At 40.7% G+C, this 20,166-nt stretch overlaps 1 protein-coding gene across 1 annotated transcript; it reads right to left on the bottom strand.

Annotated features, from left to right (window-relative positions):
• Nucleotides 1-14,014: 14,014 nt before the first annotated feature.
• On the bottom strand, nt 14,015-14,953 carry LOC118628479 (olfactory receptor 51B6-like). The gene has a single exon (XM_036259469.1). It carries the CDS (start codon nt 14,951-14,953, stop codon nt 14,015-14,017), a length of 939 nt encoding a protein of 312 aa, XP_036115362.1.
• Between the last annotated feature and the right edge of the window lie 5,213 nt (nt 14,954-20,166).

Here is a 20,166-nt window from a genome sequence, read left to right as displayed (position 1 = left end):
GTTTCCTGGTATATGGAGCTAAGTGAGGATATTTAACAGATAGCTTTGCCCAGAGTTAATATTATATAATGGAGAACTAGACACTTATCTAGATATTTGTATTTACCTTATTATATATAATGTGTATATATATATATATTCATATTTTATTAGCATCTATATGACAGCTTTCTACCCTGCTTCTCTGAATTATATAATAATTTACAGACGAGTGCCCAAGAAATAGTAATGTATTAACAACAGTCTTTAGATTTATTTTTATCATATTACAAAATAGTCTACTTTGAAAGGATACTGTAATTATATAAAATACCTTTACCAACTTTAATTCACTGTGTATCCATTAAGTGCCTATTCTGAAAAACCCTGAGCAGCACCTCACAGATACCCAGGTAAACATGAAATAAACTTGCCTTCATGAAGCTCACATTTAGTGAAGAAAATATATGGTTAAACAGAGCTCACCAAACAGTGTGACTGTCCCCAGCTAGGAAGGCAGAATTGGTTTCTGAAGGCTGGCAGCAGGGAACAATGAAGGAACAGGCTTTGGCCACATCTCTGTACCACGGGTAATGCTGGAATCTTGTGGGTATGAAGTGAAATGACTGTGGGTATGTGATGGAGGAGGTGGGGTATCAATATGTTGGTGTGAGTCATTCAGACTTTAACCTTGAATGTATTAAAATCTATTACTAAACATCTAAATCTATTACCACAAGTATCAATGCAAGAGTGTGTATATTTTATATGTGCCAGTGGTTTTTAATGCATGTAATAGTTGTACATGTACATCTGTGTGTATGTGTGTGTGAGAGAGAGGGAGCGGGAGAGGGAAAAGGAAAGAGATACAGAGATACAGAAACAGAGACAGAAGATAGAGACTTTGTTTCTGGCTCTGTGTGTATGTGAGACACTGTCTTGGTTAACTGTCTGTCTACAAGGAACATAACTCAGCCTGTTCTGTAACAGAGACTGAGAAAGCCTATTTGAAGTTGGCATGCCTTTTAAGGTCTTCATGTAGGTTATATTTAAGGGATCCTCTACCCAGAACAGATACCTAGCCCCCTGAGGCAGGCTATGTGGGAAATGAGATTTCTGCACAACTAAGCAGCCAGGTCAATATGCATGCTTGTGGTTTTCCAGTGTAACCACCAGGGGGAGCGTTCAGCCCCAAAGTGGGCTTCAATTCAAATCCACCTCAAGAAAGTGGCTCTTTTCTTCCTTACAACTATCACTTAGCTCTGAAAACTGCCAACCAGTTCATTCCCCCTCTGTAAACGGTTTCTCTGTCTTATTCATACACACAATACACATACCCACACCCACATAAAATCCTGAAATTGATGAAGAGATGCCCCCCCCCCCTCAAATTTATCAGATTTTAAGGGCAATAACCTCACAGGATGCAGACCTTTCTGTATGCCTTTAGTCTTAGTCATATTGATTAAGCTTCAGATCCTCAGTCTGAATAGACATGGACCTATATGAAATCCATACTCAAGGTTCTCAGTCTCTCCAGAGTCACTGAGGGGGGTCTCTGACAAAAAAAAAAAAAAAAAATGTCTGTAGGCTGAGCTCATTCTTTCTCTGATCTGAGATCCAGGACTGTTGAATGAAGTCTTCCTGGGTGAATGCCATTTTATTCAGGCTCCTTCAGGCTGGAAAGAGTTTGGGACTGCCAAACGGATCCTCTGGATTGGTCCAGCATCCTTAAAAAAGCTTTAGTTGGAGTATATTTTGTCCATTACCCTGCCTCCCTGGACACCTGCATTTGTGTGACCACGGAAACCCTCAGATGCTTCTTTAAAAAAAGGCTCCACAGCCTCTCATAGTAGTCTTTTGATAAAGCTCCTCTTTCCTTATACCCTAACCTTTCTCCATTTGTCCTGAAGAGGAACCAGTTTGTATCATAATTATGCAAAATTTTTGGAAAGACTTCTTTTGGAAATCCACGGATCCATCTCTCTCTTCTGGCTCCAACTCCAACGTGGGCTCAGGTCAGCCTGTCTTCATTTGTCTGTCTCTACTCATGGCCCATAAGGCTCAGGGGAGTCAGACACCTGTTTCAAATGCCTGGTTCACCAAAGCAGTAGGACATTCCCCAAAGTAGTTCCTAGGCTACTCTATTGTCTCTTACAAAATTGTATTAAAGAAGAGGCACTCTCTCTTGGTCTGGTCTTTGTTATTCGACCAGCGGCCATGAGTCTGTAGTGAGTGTGATGCAGCTCACTGGACATTTCTTGTACTGTGTGGAACAGAAAGACAAAGGACTCTATTCTGTTTACAGTCAGTCCATATTTCTACATGTTTGAGCAATGATTCTGAGAGATCAGAAACATTTAAATTGCTTCATGGAGAGGAATAAAAACCGACCTTGGTGTTAGGGTGCCAGAGGATTGAAAAATATTTAGGAAACTTAATGATACTTCCAGTGGGAAATGAACAAAATCATAGGGTAGAGGAAAAGAGAGGCCACGGAGGCACATGTTAAGAGAGTATAAACTAGATAATTTTAAGACTATCAAGGTGTGAATCAAATCTGATACACTGAGAGAGAAAAAATGGCGGCGGAGTGAATGGAAGCTACACAGACCATCTCCCAGGACCAAACTGGAATTACAACAAAAATAAAGACAAATCATCAAAAAGGGGTAACCGAAAGGCAGCTTGGAGGACCACATAACCAGAGACACTGATTCAATCCTATTAAGCTTGCAAGGACGCGAGAGGGGGCCAGGAGCCCATGGTCCGTAGCGGCCTGGGCTGAAACCAGCAGACTCTGCTGGAAGCTGTGCCCTCGGCAGGGTCCAGCGACCTTGGCTGGGTCATGTGACCTTGGCAGGGGCCAGCGGCCTCGGCTGGAAGCAGCACCCTCAGCTGGGTCCTGTGGCATCAGCTGGGACCAGCAGCTACCTCGGCTGGGTCCTGTGGCAGCCTCGGCTGGGTGCTACGCCCTCGGCTGGTGCCGCAGCCTTGGCTGCCCTTAGCTGGGAGCAGTGCCCTCGGGTTAAAGTCCCAGGCGGCTCCAAGACGCAGAGTCCGGACAGAGGCTAAATTGGCAACAGTCACTCACCCTGGGCTCCGCCGAGGGAAGGCAGACTGGACTGGAACTGTGTGGGGACACTCAGAATTTGGAGGGTGCTCAGAGCTTTTGCTGAGTGCAGCCACGCAGGACTGTGGTCTTCTTACTCCTTCCAAGGGCCCTGGGGAGAGGCGGCTGCCCTTCCCTCGGAGATTCAACACCACCCGATGGCCATAGAAATGCTAACTGAGGCCCATTAACAACCAGCATCTGCCCCACCCTCGGGAAATCCTCTTACACTGAGCACCTGAGGGAGTTATTCAGTCAACTCAGAAACCAAGGTTCTTTAGGTGACTGCTGCTAGTAATAGCCTCCAGGTAAAAAAGCTAGAGGATCACTACCATTCCCTGGGCTAGCAACTCTAACCAGGAAAGTTAAGACTTGACAGTGGTGTTTAAAGCAAGTCCTCCCTGCCTCATGCAAACCCAGGAGAGGGAGCCACAAACAGCAAAACACCAACACCCACAGAGAAATTTTGGCAGACTCCAAAGCCCACTGTAATAGCCAAAATGGTGAAAAACAGAAACAAAAGCCAAATGAAAGAACAGGAGACCTCTACCGAAGATGAGATAAATGAGATGCAGTTAAGCAAGTCAAAAGAACTAGAATTCAGAGCCATGATCTTGAGGAAGCTCAACAGCATGTGTAAGGACATGAGCACCATGAGTAAAGACATAGAAATGTTGAAAATCAACCATTTGGAAATTTAAAACCTCCAAGAGGAAATGAAGAATGACATATCAGAAATGAAAAACACATTGGAAGGTCTAAAAAGCAGAGTAGAGGAAGCTAAGCACTTGATCAGTGAATTAGAAGACAGGGTACAAAAAATCAACCAATCAGAAAGCCAAAAGAAGAAAATGATTAAAAAACAGGAAGACAGCTTAAGAGAACTGTGGGACAACTGGAAAAGTAATAATATTCGCATCATAGGAGTCCCCAAAGAAGAAGAAAATGAGCAAGGGTTAGAGAATATATTCAAAGAAATAGTGACAGAAAACTTCCCTAATTTGGTGAAGGAAGAAGGCATTCAAGTTCAAGAAGCACAGAGAGCCCCAAGTAAGAAGAACCCAAACAGGCCCACACCAAGACACATAGTAATCAAGGTGCCAAAAATTAAAGACACAGAGAAAATCCTAAAAGCAGCAAGAGATAAGCATCAGGTTACCTACAAGGAAACCCTATAAGGCTCTCAGCTGACTTCTCACAAAAAACACTACAGGCCAGAAGGGAATGGCATGGAGTAATCAAGGTCATGAAAAACAAGGATCTGAATCCAAGACTACTCTACCCAGCAAGGCTATCATTCAAAATAGAAGGTAAATAAAGAGCTTCCCAGACCAAAAAAAAAAAAAAAAAAGGCTAACCAGCACTTCAAGAAATGTTAAAAGGACTGCTGTAAATAGCAGAAGAAATGGGAAGAAAAACAGAACCACACTAAACAAAAATGGCAATAAATAAGTACATATCGATAATTACCTTAAATGTAAATGGATTGAATGCTCCCATAAAAAGAAACAGAGTAGCTGATTGGATAAGAAAGCATGACTCATCTATATGTTGTTTACAAGAAACCCACCTCACAACAGAAGACTCAAATAGTTTGAAAATGAAGGGATTGAAAAAAATTGTCCAAGCAAACGGAGAGGAAAGAAAAGCTGGGGTAGCAATACTCATATCTGATAAAAATAGATTTCAAAATGAAGACCATAACTAGAGACAAAGAAGGCCACTACATAATATTGAAAGGATCTATGCAAAAGGAAGATATAAACTTGGTAAACATATATGCACCCAATATAGTAGCACCAAAATATATTAAAAATCTTCTGGAGGTCTTCAAAGGAGAAATCGATAGCAATACAATCATAGCAGGGGACTTCAACACCCCGTTGATATCACTGGATAGATCCTCTAGACAAAAAATTAGCAAGGAAACAGAGCCTCTAAATGAAGCACTAGACCAAATGGATTTAATAGATATCTACAGAGAACTATACCTCAAAACTACAGAATTCACATTCTTCTCAAGTGCACATGGGACATTCTCAAAGATAGACCACATGTTAGGGCACAAACTAAGTCTCTACAAGTTCATGAAGACTGAAATCATATCAAGCATCTTCTCAGATCACAATGGCATGAAACTAGAAATCCATTGCAAGAACATACAAAGACATTTGAACACAGGGAAGCTAAATAGCATGGTATTAAACAATGAATAGGTTACCAAAGAGATCAAGGAAGAAATTAAAAACTTCCTGGAAACCAATGAAATGAAGACACACACAAAAAAATTATGGGATGCAGCAAAATCAGTTCTGACAGGGAAGTTTATAGCACTAGAGGCCTACAAGAAAGAAAGAAAGAAAGAAAGAAAGAAAGAAAGAAAGAAAGAAAGAAAGAAAGAAAGAAAGAAAGAAAGAAAGAAAGAAAGAAAGAAAGAGAAAGAAAAATCTCTAATAGACTATCTAACCTCACAACTTAAAGAACTAGAGAGTAAACAAAAAGAAAACCCCAGAGCAAGTAAAAGGTAGGAAATAGTGAAGATCAGAGGAGAAATAAACGACACAGAGACCAGAAAAACAATTCAAAGGATCAATGAAAGAATGAGCTAGTTTTACGAAAAGATAAACAAGATTGATGGCCCCTTAGGTAGAATCACCAAGAAACGAAGAGAGAGAACCCAAATACACAAAATCAGAAATGAAAGATGAAAAGTAACAACTGACACCACAGAAATGCAAAAGATTGTGAACAGCTACTATGAACAACTATATGGCAACAAATTCGACAATCTAAATGAAATGGACAAATTCCTAGAAACACATACCCAAAAATGGACCAGGAAGAGATAGAAAACTTGAAAAGACCAATAACAACAGAAGAAATTGAAGAAGTAATCAAGACTCTCCCAAAAACAAAAGCCCAATCCCAAATGGCTTCACAGGGAATTTTACCCAACATTCAAAGAAGAACTAACACTCATTCTCCTCAAACTATTGCAAAAAATTCAAGAACAAGGAAGACTTCCAAACTCGTTTTATGAAGCCAGCATAATTCTAATTACAAAACCAGAAAAAGACACTGAAAAAAAAAACAACAACAACAACAAAAAAACTACAGGCCAATATACCTGATGAACATAGATGCCAAAATCCTGAACAAACTACTAGCAAATTGGATCCAGCAATACACCAAAAAAATTATCCACCATGACCAAGTGGGATTCATCCCAGGGATGCAAGGCTGGTACAATATTCGCAAATCAATAAACGTGATACACCACATAAATAAAATGAAGAATGAAACCCACATAGTCATATCAATAGATGGCGAAAAAGCCTTCGACAAAATCCAGCATCCATTTCTGATAAAAACGCTCAGCAATGTGGGAATAGAAGGATCTTATATTGACATAATAAAGGCCATATATCAAAGACCTACAGCGAACATCATACTCAATGGGCAAAAACTAAAAGCATTTCCCTTAAGAACAGGAACAAGGCAAGGATGCCCACTTTCGCCACTCTTATTTAACATAGTACTGGAAATCTTAGCCACAGCAATCAAACAGGAAGAAAAAATAAAAGGGATACAAATTGGAAAGGAGGAAGTGAAACTGTCATTATTTGCAGATGACATTATACTATATGTAGAAAACCCCAAAGACTCCATCATAAATTTACTAGACTTAATAAAAGATTAGAAAACTAGCAGGATACAAAATTAACATCAAGAAATAGATGGCATTCTTATACACCAAGGATGAACTCACAGAAAGAGAAACTAAGAAAACAATCCCATTTACCACTGTGGCAAAAAAAAATTAAGATACCTAGGAATAATCTTAACCAAAGAAATAAAGGACCTATTAGCAGAAAACTACAGGTCATTAAAAAAAAAAAAAAAATAGAGGAAGATATAAAAATGTGGAAGCACATACCCTGTTCATGGATTGGAAGAATTAACATCATTAAAATGTCCATATTACCTAAAGCAATCTATAGATTCAACGCAATCCCCATCAAAATACCAACTGCATACTTTACAGAATTAGAACAAGTACTTCAAAAGTTCATATGGAACCAAAAAAGACCTCGAATAGCTAGAGCAATCTTGAAAAGGAAGAACAAAGTTGGAGCGATCACATTACCAGATTTCATGTTATACTACAAAGCCACTGTAATCAAAACAGCCTGGTACTGGCACAAGAACAGGCATATAGACCAGTGGAACAGAAGAGAGAACCCAGAAAGGGACCCAAGGCAATACGCTCAATTAATATTTGACAAAAGTGGAAAGAGCATACCGTGGAGTAAGGACAGCCTCTTTAATAGATGGTGCTAGGAAAATTCCACTGCTACATGCAGAAAAATGAAACTAGACTATAAACTTACAACCTACACAAGAATAAATTCAAGATGGAAAAAATATTTAAATGTGATCATGAATCCATAAAAACCCTAGAAGAAATTGTAGGCAACAAAATTTCAGACATCATACGCAGCAGAATTTTCAATGATACATCGCCTAAGGCAATAGAAACAAAGGAGAAAATGAACACATGGGACTACATCAAACTCAAAAGCTTCTGCACAGCGAAAGATACAATCATCAAAATGGAAAGCATAATTGACATGGGACATGCATAATTGCCAATGATACATCAGATACGAGGTTAATATCCAATATATATAGAGTACTCATACAACTCAAAAAAAGGAAGACAAAGAACCCAATTAAAAAATGGGCAGAGGAATTAAATAGATACCTCTCGAAACAGGACATACAAATGGCTAAGAGACATATGAAGAAATGCTCAACATCACTAATCATCAGAGAGATGTAAATTAAAACAACAATGAGGAGTCACCTCACCCCTGTCAGAATGGCCGCCATCAACAAATCATCAAATAACAAGTGTTGGCGAGGGTGTGGAGAAAGGGGACTCTAGTATACTGCTGGTGGGAATGCAGACTGGTGCAGCCACTAGGGAAAACAATAAGGTGTTACTTCAAAAAATTAAAATTTGAACTTCCATTTGACCCAGTGATCCCACTTCTAGGAATATACCCTAAGATGCCTGAAACACCAATCAGAAAGAATATATGTACCCCCATGTTTGTAGCAGCATTATTTACAATAGCTAAGATCTGAAAACAACCCAAGTGTCCATCAGTAGACAAATGGATAAAAAAAGCAGTGGTACATATACACAATGGAGTACTATGCAGCTGTAAGAAAGAAAGTTCTCTTATCCTTTGAGACTACATGGAGGGACCTGGAAAGTATCATCCTAAGTGAAACAAGCCAAACAGAGAAAGACAAGTATATGATCTCACTTATTTGTGGAATATAATGAACATAACAGTTTGAGGAATGGGGTTGTCCCAGAGACGTGGAAGTGGGGTACAGACTGACAATCCCCAGAAGAGGGGGCAGTGGGGGAGAGATAAACCACAGAACTTATATGCATGTATGCATGAACAATGGACATGGACAACAAAGCTGGGGAAAGGGCAGGGAGGGAGGCAGAGGGGAGAATCAGTGGGAGAAAAAGGAGAAACACCTGTAACAAAAATTAATTAACAAAAAAGAAAAACAAATACAAATCTGATACACTGATGCATTTACACCTATAGGCACCTAACTCAGCAGTCTGAGCCCATTCTCCTGAGGCTGAATAAATACATCTTCAAATGACTTTATCCCTGAGGTCTTCTTGTCATTTCTAACTTACCCAGCTCCTGTGACCTTCCTAGTTCCTTTGTAATCGTCTGTGGTTTGGGCTCTGGTAGAACCACAACCTTCTGAAACCGTTTACTAACTTTTCCTCTCTGTCTTTTTCAGTAGCCTTCTCACCTCGTTTCTTTCTTTTATATTAAATTTTTTTTGTTTTTCTTATCAAAAGCACATCACTAGCTTAACATGATCAAGGAAGTAACATTAGTTTAGAGAATCTCAGATTGGGTTACATATGAGATGTAATTGGAAGAGGGACAAGTCTGCTTTGGTGGAAGTAAAACTCTGAAGAATGCCAGACTCCGAAGTGCTGAGTAAGGCCCAGGAAGTATGTAGTCCTCAATGCAACTTGGTTGTGAAGCATGAGATCATAAAAAAAGATTTAGGTAGAACATATGAGTAAAAGCATACATTTGACTGCACATACTGCATTAGTGCCTCTTTCCTAATGCCCAGCACATTGGAAACATCATTTTCTAACCTTAATTTGAAAAACCTCAGTTAAGAATAGTTTGATTGCAGTTAATGAAATAACTGAAACTCAGTGTCAAGTCCCTTTGAAGGCCACATGCCTGTGTGTGGCACAGCTTCTCTTCCACCTGAACCGCACTGAGACCTCAGAAACTGTCCTCTGCCCAGACCCAGGAGGGCTTCATCCTGGACCCTCCACTGCGAGGGAGGTGGCAGTGTTTGCAAAGCTGTGGGAGAGAAATTGTCAGAGACCATATGGCTGTGCCCAAGAGATAAGACTCGGGTCCGGGGAGGGGCTGAAAGTTTGGGCCTGTTTGCTCATGGCTCAGATAGCACCCCTCCAGAGCCCTCCTGACCTGTGTGCACAGAAACTCCTACCAGGTAGTCTCTGATGAGGAATTATATTTCTGAATTTAAAATTTTATCCCAGAGACATTGGATCCCAGGGGAACACCTCGATCATTCTTCTTCCGTTAACATCCCACCTACAGAGAGAGCGTCCCCTGTGCTTTTCCTGCTCCTCATCCCTGTGTCCCAGGCTGCCCTCTTTGTGTTCTATGCTACTTCACTCATGTTCCTTCCCTCTATGCCACAGGTCTTTAACTTCCGACCTAAGGCTTCTTCTCTCCTCTTCGCTCAGGGTTTCTTATCTTGACACTTGGGCTGACCTCTAAGTCCTCGTCCTTAGCAAGGAGCTTGACCAAGCAACGCATGGCCCTTAGGAGCCCTAGTGTTACCACAGGAACCACAAACACGCTGATTGGCTTCTCCTCAGGTGGTTGACCGACTCTGGCTCCCTCTAAGGAGCACCTAGCAGTATATCCACTCTGTGGTTCCCAGTGCTGGGTGGACACTGGGCCTTTTCTCTGCAGCTAACAGTCATGCCTCTGTGGCCACAGTCAGAGCCCTCAGAGCCCCAGAGAGGCAGGCCGGGGCCCCATAAGAATAGTCAGGGACATAAACGTTATCCTGCCATTAAGCCAGTATGTATTGAACATCTATGGTGTTATCCAGAATGTGGATTTCAGTGGAGGTGATGCCTGGACCATAGCAACTGCCCTTTAAAGCCATATCTGAATTTTTAAAAATCACTACCTAATGTAAATGTGTCAGGTTGTGTCGAAGGCAGTCAGGCGTGTTTTACCGCCAGATTATATCACCGGTGCTAGTGTACCTGGAAGGCATGAAGCCAGCAGCCGATTCATACCAGAGCCCTGTCAGGGCAACAAGACGACACATGTGTCTCCTTAATGTTTTAATGTATGAATATGCCTTGTGGAAGGCTTCTTTATGGTAGTGAAATCATATCCACTCCAGAGCACAGAAGAGAACATGGCTGCTGACCGACAAGTCAGAATCTATTGGGGTGCTTTTAGTCCATCTAAATGCATCTCGTCACAGTATTTTCTACCACATGACTGATTGATTATTGCCAGGCTGGAAGGAAGCTTCGTCTTTGTCCTCACTCTGTATTGAACTCAGGGTTTCCAGCTGGGCAACACCGAGGAGACTCATGGCACTGTTTTCAAGGCACTGAACCTGCTATTGAGTGACCACTGGTCTTCCAGGTTCAATAGATACTTCCATGGACTCACGATATAATAAAAATCTTAGTTTAATGTCTGGCCCAGTTCATAGCCCTGGGGCTCCATACATCACAAGAACACCTCGTGAGACAAAAGAAGTTCTTTGGCAGCTGAGATAAAGCACAACTTGAATTCAAGGTTATATTATCAGCAGCACACTTGGTCTTACTGAGTGTCTCTTAGTTGCCCCAGACCGAGTGGCTGCCTTGGGAGGCGGAGCAGCAGCAGCCTGAGCCTCCCCTTGTAGGCTCTGTCTGTACGTTCTCTCTCTCTCCTTTCTTCTTGTTTGGTCCCTGCAGTTGTTAGGAAAACATGGAGACCACAATGATTGAAAATCATTCACTGAAAATCAATATTTTCTATAACCACGTTAAGATGAAAATTCACCAGTGGAAAATTAGTAAAGCTAAAAAGGACGTCCTGTGAATTTGGCTTCCATATGCTCAGAATACATGCTCAGCAAAGAATGGGCAGACCCTGTACACAAAAACTTCGCAGCGTATGTAATATCTGAGAAATGTGTGAGATTACTCAGGTATAAAGGAGGGATATCTTTGTTCTGAGGGAAGAACCAAGGAGGAATTCCTAAGGCAAGAATGGGTTTGAAGACATAATCGATACTCAATGCAGTTAGATAAATCAAGATGACAGTAACAGATGATTAGACATTTTATTGGTTCAAAAATTATGCAAGAGACTAGCATGGTAGCTCTCCTACCACAAGGAGGGTTCAGACACCCTTAAACATCTATGCTTTCCAGATACCTCCATCCATATTGGACAGGACATGGGGATGCTGGGACATGGAAGAATACCAGCATATCACCATGGGCATCAAGGAGAATATCCTAGAGTTCATAACATACATCTGCACAGCCTCCAAACCCTCTAGACTTTCACTTTAAACAATTCCTTAATGAAAATTTCAGCTCCTCTGGTTTTTAACCATGTAATTTTGGGCTAATCCCTTTGACTCTCTCAGTCTATGAGCCTCATCTGGAAGTAACTGAGACTAGTCAGCTTTGCCTTGTCCTGGGAGAAAAGTGCAATCTCACTGGGGAGTGGATTGTAGGTTGTGAAATGCTGTGCATGGTGAGGTTTTGTTGCTGTAGTCTTGTTACTGAGGCAAGAGAGAAAATCAATAAATATTTCCTTTGATATGGCTTAGAAACCCCTGAATTAATTTCCAAGGTCACAAGGATAAAATGAACTCAGACTTCAAGAGTTATGGTCTCGCCCTGGCCGGTTTGGCTCAGCGGTTAGAGCATTGGCCTGTGGTCCAGAGAGACGGGGGTTCAGTTCCCACTAAGGGCACATACCTTGGTTACAGTTTTTCCTCGGTCCCGGTTGAGGTCATGTGTGAGGCAGCCATTCAATGTGTCCCTTTCATATCAATGTCTCTCTCTCTCTCTCTCTCTCTCTCTCTCTCTCTCTCTCTCTCTCTCTCTCCCTCCCTCCCTCCCTCCCACTCTACCTGAACAAAAATGGAAAAATGTCCTTGGGTAAGGATAAAAAAGAAAAAAGTATTTTGGTCTTACACATTTTAGGGTATTAGATGAGAACACAATTTAGGGTTCCTAGATATTGGAAGGAATTATGGGGCATAATAATACAGACATAAACAGAAGAACCAAAAGACACACAGAGAGACATAGGTCATTTTAAGTTTCATTCATTTTAATGAAAAAAAAATGTATGTATTTAAAAATTTTCTGTTATTGTAATACAATAGGTCAAAAGACCTATGACATCATTATCCTCCTGGAGCACACAGTCTAAAAGCTATGAAAGGAGAAATACAAAGGTCACACACAGTTACACGCACCAAGCCAAGTTGAGTGTAAACAAATGAATACATTAATAAATAACCAAACAGTTGCTCCAACCTATCTGGCAAAGATCACTTACGAGGTTGGAAGCTGCTCTAAAGATCAGGTTTTGTGTTTGTTTTCTTATGATACTCATAAATATCAGGAATTCTGGAAAATGTTCACCTTTCTATGACCAAGAGTAGGTGTAGCAGGCAGAGGCCACTTTCAAAGCCAGGATAACAGAGCTCAGAGACAGCTTCTACTATAGGAGGGGAAGTGACCAGTCACTCAGCACTCCCATGTGTAATCCTAGCATTCCATACTCCACCTTCTCTTTATAAGAATACCTCTATGATCCACTTTAGACCTGTCACCAGAGTAATGGGTACTGGCTTTTCAGTGGGCCATAGAAATACAAACTCCTCCTACTGTGCATAGACTGTGAACAAAATCAACTTCAAAAGACATTTGGAGCCAGAAGAGATTACTTTTGTCACAGCATTGCCTCCATCTTCCCCTTTCGTCCCCACTGTCACATTTGGCCAACTCCTTCTCAACTCTGTTATTTTGCACATTTCAGGGGCAACCATTTAACCTTACCTATAACATACTTCCACACTGGACCTTAATACCACTTTACTATCTTAAAATACATACCTTTGTTCAGCAGTATCTGGGACTGATTCGTCAAGACAATGGCCATATGCATTAAGAATTATATCTCTGTTTACTATTATATAATTATATTTCTGTTGCACTATTTACATATATTATTAGCAAAAATGATATTTAGCCAATGTTTATCAAAAGTTTAACTGAACATACTTAGGTATACTTTCCCTGGAGTTGGCATGGGGAACTGAGGACAAGGTTAGCCTCATTGCTTCACTTAGTGCAGTTCTCCAGATGGCAACTAGCTCCATGCAAGTGAGAAAATGGAATGAAAGTGGAGGTGAAGAATGTAATTACTAGGTATATCAGAGCCAATACATGCAGAACATATGAGGCAATAATGGAATTTGACTCAAACTCTGGTAATTCATACAATAGTTCTAAGAATATTATTTCAGGTGCCATAGACTCAACAAACAGGGCTAGTTATCTGGGAGAATAGCAAATGAGTTGAAAATTTGAGATACATGCTTAGTGCTCTTTATACATTGTATACAACTTAGCAATAAGCAGGCAGGATAAGATGATATTTTAAATAGCAGAGAAGTTGTTTTCCGTGGGCATGCTTTTCTCTAGTTGTTTCTACCAACTAGGTGTCAGCTGTTCCAGATTTCCTGAGTTATTCCTCAAAGAACTACGAGTCCAAGTTATGCTCTAGTACGAGGCAGAGAGAATAGGCGGATGATTCCTCTCTGGATCTGCTGGGTCTTAATGCTATAGATGACAGGGTTCATGAAAGGGGGGAAAAGGAAATAAATGTAGCTCATTGTGATGTGGACCACATGAGGAACATGTTTTCCAAATCTATGGATAAATGTCAGACCAACAACAGTGACATAGAAGACCAGGATACAGCCGATGTGGGAGACACATGTGTTGAGAGCCTTGGCCCTTTCTTCTCCAGAAACAATGCCCATGACAGTCTTGAGGATCAAAATGTAGGAAAAAGAGATGATAAAAAAGTCCAACAAAACCCATGCAAATACAACCACAACTGGATAGAGACGATTGAAGGTGACATTAGCACAAGCTAACTTTATGATATCTTGGTGTAGACAGAAAGCATGAGAGAGTACATGATGTCGACAATAGGGAAACCAGTGAAGGCGAATAATTATTGGCATAATTAATAGACTGGCCCTTGCCAATACTCCCATCCCAATCTTCATTACCCTAGTGTTGGTAAGGATGGAAGTATACCTCAAGGGGTGGCAGATGGCAACGAAACGGTCATAGGCCATGGCAAGCAAAACACCAGACTCCACGATAGAAAGAGTATGAATAAGATAGGCCTGAAAGAAGCAGGCTCCATGACCAATCTTTCTGTGATTCAACCACAGGACTCCCAGAACAGTGGGCATTGTGGTCAATGTTACTCCAAGGTCTGCAGCTGCCAACATAGCCAAGAAATAATACATGGGCTCATGAAGGTTATGATCATCTCTGATGAGAAAGAGAATGGTGCCATTACCGAGAAGTATGGAGATGTAAAGCACCAGTAATGGAAAGGAGATCCAGTGATGTGCCTTATCCATGCCTGGGAAGCCAGTAAGCAGAAATGGGGAAGTGGTGGTATTGAACGACATCGCAGGCCTTGCAAAGCAGAAAATATTTCCTTTAGATAATGCAATAGAATCTCAAGTTCTTTAGAAGTTGCCTTTTGAATGTGCTACCTGTTCATTAGGTGTTTATTAGTCTTGACTTCCAGAGACAGTAAGGATGGTAGTTTAGGCATTCCTTAATAATTCTTTGGCATTGAAAAATAGAACGTATAAAAAACAACTACAAATTATTGAGAATTGCCTATATGTAAGGTTATTGAACAATATTATGGGATAAAGCTATGTATGCAGAATATCCTGGTTGATACTCTTACAAATTATATAACCTAGAAAATAAAGACAGAATGAAGAAGAAATCACTGTGTTTGACAAGTGCCATAATAGTGTTGCAACTCGCAGGGTGTGTTTTACGGTGCCTGTTATCTTGACTGGTGGAATCGGGGAGGATGAGAAGGTTTTCCAGATGTATAATACCTAGAAGATCAGTAGAAAATTGGTCCTGAGCAATGTGGTAAGAACAAGTACAAACATCCTAGGGCAAAACAAACAAACAAAAAATAAATAAATAAATAAATAAATAAATAAATAAATAAATAAATAAATAAATAAGCAAGTGAATAAAAAGGCTATGGTACACTTACACAATGCAATTCTACTCTACTGTAAAATGAAAGAAAAATTTACCATTTGGGACAGTATGAATGGAACTAGAGAGTATTATGCTAAGTGAAATAAGCCAGTCTGAGAAAAGCAAGTACCATATGATTTCAGTCATATGTGGAATTTAAGGAACAAACAGAACTACCAAGCAAAAGAGAGACAAACTCATACATAGGGAGCAGGCAGACAGCTCTGATGCAGGGAGAGCTGTTAGGGGGGAAGGGATTGATCAAAAAAGAAAAAAGAAAAAAATGCCCGGCCAGTGTGGCTTAGCAGATTGAACATCATACCATGGACTGAGAGGTCCCAGTTCAACTCTGGGTCAGGGCACATGCCCTGGTTACTGGCTCAAAACCCAGTGGGGGGTGTGCAGGAGGCAGCTGATTGATGTATCTCTCTCACATCGATGTTTTGTTTTTTAATCTCTGTCTCCCTCTCTCTCTAAAAAGTCAATAAAAACATATTTAAAATAAAACAAAGAGAGAGAACTCATGGAATGGACAACAGCGTGGTGACTGTGGGAGTGAGGGGGGCTGGGTAGAGGTGGAATAAAGCGTAGAAGGGATAATGGTGATAAAAAATAAAATAAATGAAATAGAATTAGTTGATTTGAGGGAGTATCTACGACTAAATATATTTTGGGGCACAATTCAACTGAGGGAGTTCTACAGACTTTTAAGAGTCTGTAGAAATGAGCCCTGGCCGGTTTGGCTCAGCGGTTGGAGCGTCGGCCTGCGGTTCGGAGAGAACCGGGTTCGGTTCCCGCTAAGGGCATGTACCTCGGTTGCAGTTTGTCCCCGGCCCTGGTTGGTCGTGCGGGTGGCAGCCACTCGATGTGTCCCTTTCACATCAATGTTTCTCTCTCTCTTCCTCTCTCTCCCTCCCACTCTATCTGTACAAAAAATGGAAAAATGTCCTCAGGTGAGGATAAAAAATAAAATAAAAAAAATAAGGAAAGAGTCTGTAGAAATGATATGAGTTAATCATATGTGTTTGTTTTCAAAATACAAACACCTCAAAATCCACGTTTTCTAATATGATAATGCCTCAGTTATTATTGTACTGTGTCTCAGAGAATTTAAAATTTCATGACATAGATATAAAAAAAGCAATAGAAGGTGGATTTTATGATAGGCATTTGATAGCACTATTTGTTAACACTACAAGACCGATTACTGTTGCATATCACCTATTTGCAGATACAAAGATGGAAATTATTTAAGCAAGTTTAAGAAAAACATTTTTAAAAGCTATGAAGTCTGATGAGATTAACAAAAGGCGGAAGGTTCTGTGACATTAAAATTTTGAGGTATCTTCTGGTGCAGACAGCCAATCTCTGGGAGTAAAAAGAGCATGACTTGATTAATTGCATGAATTGATTAATGTTTCTGGCATGAACCAGTGAAAAATGGGGCCACCTTCTAATATGGTTGGTATGGACAGTGCATCTCAAGTACTTTGAAAAAAAACATCTTGATGTAAATTTAATGCATCACACCTGGACACTTTTTTGTGCATGCAAAAATGTCTTCAAGATTACTGGGCTTTTACCTTGGGAAGAATTTGGTTGAAGTTCTAGTTTTGCTACTCTGTAACAATCATCGTATTAAGAAAGTCACTTAACCTTGGGCTTTCATTTTAGTATGTTTAAATGCTACTAGTAATTTCTGCCCAGTCATGCTCTTGACACAGGGTGTCAGAATGGAATGGAAGTGCAAAAGGGGAATTGCTTTGCAAAAAGTAAGTTTTTCTTCACTTTTGAAGTTTTGTTGTTATTACTGAGACAAGCCTTCCCACTGTTAATGGGTATATAGCAGGATTAGTCATTGATTCTGAGATATGTCAAATTTATTAAGAAGCCTGGTGAACAGATATAAGATAATGGGATTTTGAGGAGGTTGGAGCTGACTGTAAATAAGAGTATTAAACTAGAATCCGTCTGAGAAGTGGATAAAAGATGATAGGTCTGAGCAGAAAAGAAAAGGGGAGAAGGAAAGTGAATGCAGGAACTTCTGATGGTGGCTGCTGAAGGCATCATGCCTGAAGCACCAGCCTGGAGGATAGAGTGAGTGGTCAGATAGTGACTTCTCTCCAGAAAGTGTTTGAACTGGTGATTACAGAGCTACCTCTTCTCACAGTTTTAGAAGAGATTCTTTCTTTGGTACTTATCTGAGGGATAAACAACTCTGTGTTCACGGGGATAAAAAGAGAAGAAATAGCTGACTCCTGCCTGTGAGTAAAAGGCTAAGAAACACTTAACTGCCCTGGCTGATTTGGCTCAGCGGTTGGAGCGTCAGCCTGCGGTACAGAGAGACCCGGGTTTGGTTCCCGCTAAGGGCATGTACCTCGATTGCAGTTTGACCCCGGCCCTGGTTGGTCGTGCAGGTGGCAGCCACTCAATGTGTCCCTTCACGTCGATGTTTTTGTCTCTCTCTCTCTCCCTCCCACTCTATCTGAACAAAAAATGGAAAGATGTCCTCGGGTGAGGATAAAAAAAAAAAAGAAAAGAAACGCTTAACTTATTTTGGGTTAAAGAAGCAGGAGTGGAAGGCACAAAGCAAGAAAGATAGAGTTAAAGCAAATAAAAGAAACAAATAAAAGTTGAGTTCTAGTACATGTCAGGGCACTAGAACATTGCATGGGGCTCATTTTCGCTGTAGAAACATCACAATAGCTTATTTCTCCATTCATAGAATCACACTATTTTCATGTCCAAGGTGACAGATACATTACGCAAATTACAGCATCCTTCATGTGCACTATGCCTTAGAAAGATTTCAGGAGTGGGTGAAAGTTTGGTAGTATTTGGGCATACAACAAAACTTGATTTTCTCTCTTTTTTTTTTTTTTTTTTTTTTTATCCTCACCCGAGGATATTTTTCCATTTTTTGTACAGATAGAGTGGGAGGGAGAGAGAGGAAGGGAGAGAGAGAGAAACATCGACGTGAAGGGACACATCGAGTGGCTGCCACCCGCACGACCAACCAAGGCCGGGGACAAACTGCAACCGAAGTACGTGCCCTTAGCGGGAACCAAACCCGGGTCTCTCCGGACCGCAGGCCGACGCTCTAACCGCTGAGCCAAACTGGCCAGGGCTGATTTTCTCTTTTTTGCTTCAATATTGAAAAACTGAACATTTTTATTTGATTTACTCAAGAGTTTTCTTGGTTGTTTGTTTTGTTTTGTTTTTGTGGCACAAGAGATTATCTGTGAGTTTTGAAATGGTTAAAAATCCTAGATGCTTCCTCTTCCCTGCAACCACTCACCATTCTAAGAGCCTCTGTCTTAGAGTTGACTAGGCTTCCCATGATGAGGAGCTAATCCACCAGGTCTCAAACTCTGACACATGAACTGGGGGCCCCATGCAGATACACTGCTCAGACTTTTACCTCACACTCTCCCTCACCTTCCGTTGAGCTCCTTCCTTCACTTTCGGTGCCACTTCTTTTTCTATCTCAAATACTTAATTCCTCTCCCCTTGGTGTGTTCCTTTGTTTTATCTCCTACCCTTTGGCCCTTATCATTCCTTTCTGTATAGTTCAAATTTGTAATCCATTTGTTGTTTATTCTGTCTACAAGGCTTCCCATGGTTTCATTCTCAATACTTAATTTTTCACTCAATGCCCATCGTAATAGTGTGTTCTTTTCCAGTCACTGAATGATTGTTTTGCTCACACACACAGATTGGTTTTGATCATCTTATGGACCTCATTTTTAGCAGGTTCTCAAATCATCAAAGCACATAGATTGACTGGTGTAACCTACCAAGTTGCTGATTGACTGTCTGAATACATAGCTGTGTGTCAGCACCTGGAAATGCCCCGAGGGTTGTTAAAAGGGATACTGAAGGAAAAACTCTACCCTATTTTCAATTCAGAGGGTATTAAATATCCATTGCATTCTGTACTTTCCAAGTGCTGAAGATACGCAATTATGTAAATCACCATTCCTTATCTGAAAGCCCACACAGTCCAGGGCCCATCCTAGATTAGTTTTGACTTGGTTTATTAGTCTTCAGTAGAGGTCATATAGTGACTTCTGTCTAGAAAGTGTTTGAACTTCTGATGATTACAGAGCTACATGTTTTCCCAGTTTAAGAAGAGTTTCTGTCTTTGGTACTGATCTGGACTTCTAGGGGAAATCACAGGGTCAGAATGATACCACAGAGGTTGAAAGTTCAGACACAAAGAGAGCAAGAAATTGAAACACATAACTCAGCACTGAGTTGACATCTATCATCTGGTTGCTCCCACAACTTTTCTTTGCTTTATGGGTTCCAGAATTTATCCAAGCCCTTATTTTATAAACCTTTGTATATAATTTTTAAATAAAACACATTTTAGAGCTTAAGGAGAATCTTAAGGACCTGTGCCTATTCTCTACATACTCTTGACAGATAATACTATCACTTTTTTCTTCTGAGAAATCAGCTCCCTGTTTCCTGCCCTCTCTATCCTGGTGCCTGCAGTGAGGTGTCAGAGAGAAGATGCATGAGATACCTTCACTGACCTGAATTTTGGTTCTCTCCCATTCTTTAGTTCCATAGTCTTGAACCTGGAATCCTCAGCCTTGTCAAG

This window comes from Molossus molossus, unplaced genomic scaffold (assembly GCF_014108415.1).
Source record: "Molossus molossus isolate mMolMol1 unplaced genomic scaffold, mMolMol1.p scaffold_m16_p_13, whole genome shotgun sequence".
Taxonomy (NCBI): Eukaryota; Metazoa; Chordata; class Mammalia; order Chiroptera; family Molossidae; genus Molossus; species Molossus molossus.
The sequence above is the reverse complement of the archived record's forward strand: the minus strand, read 5'-3'. Positions and strand labels throughout refer to the sequence as shown.

Coding starts and splice junctions, on each gene's coding strand:
- LOC118628479 (XM_036259469.1), bottom strand. CDS start 14,953: ATGTCGTTCAATACCACCACTTCCCCATTTCTGCTTACTGGCTTCCCA.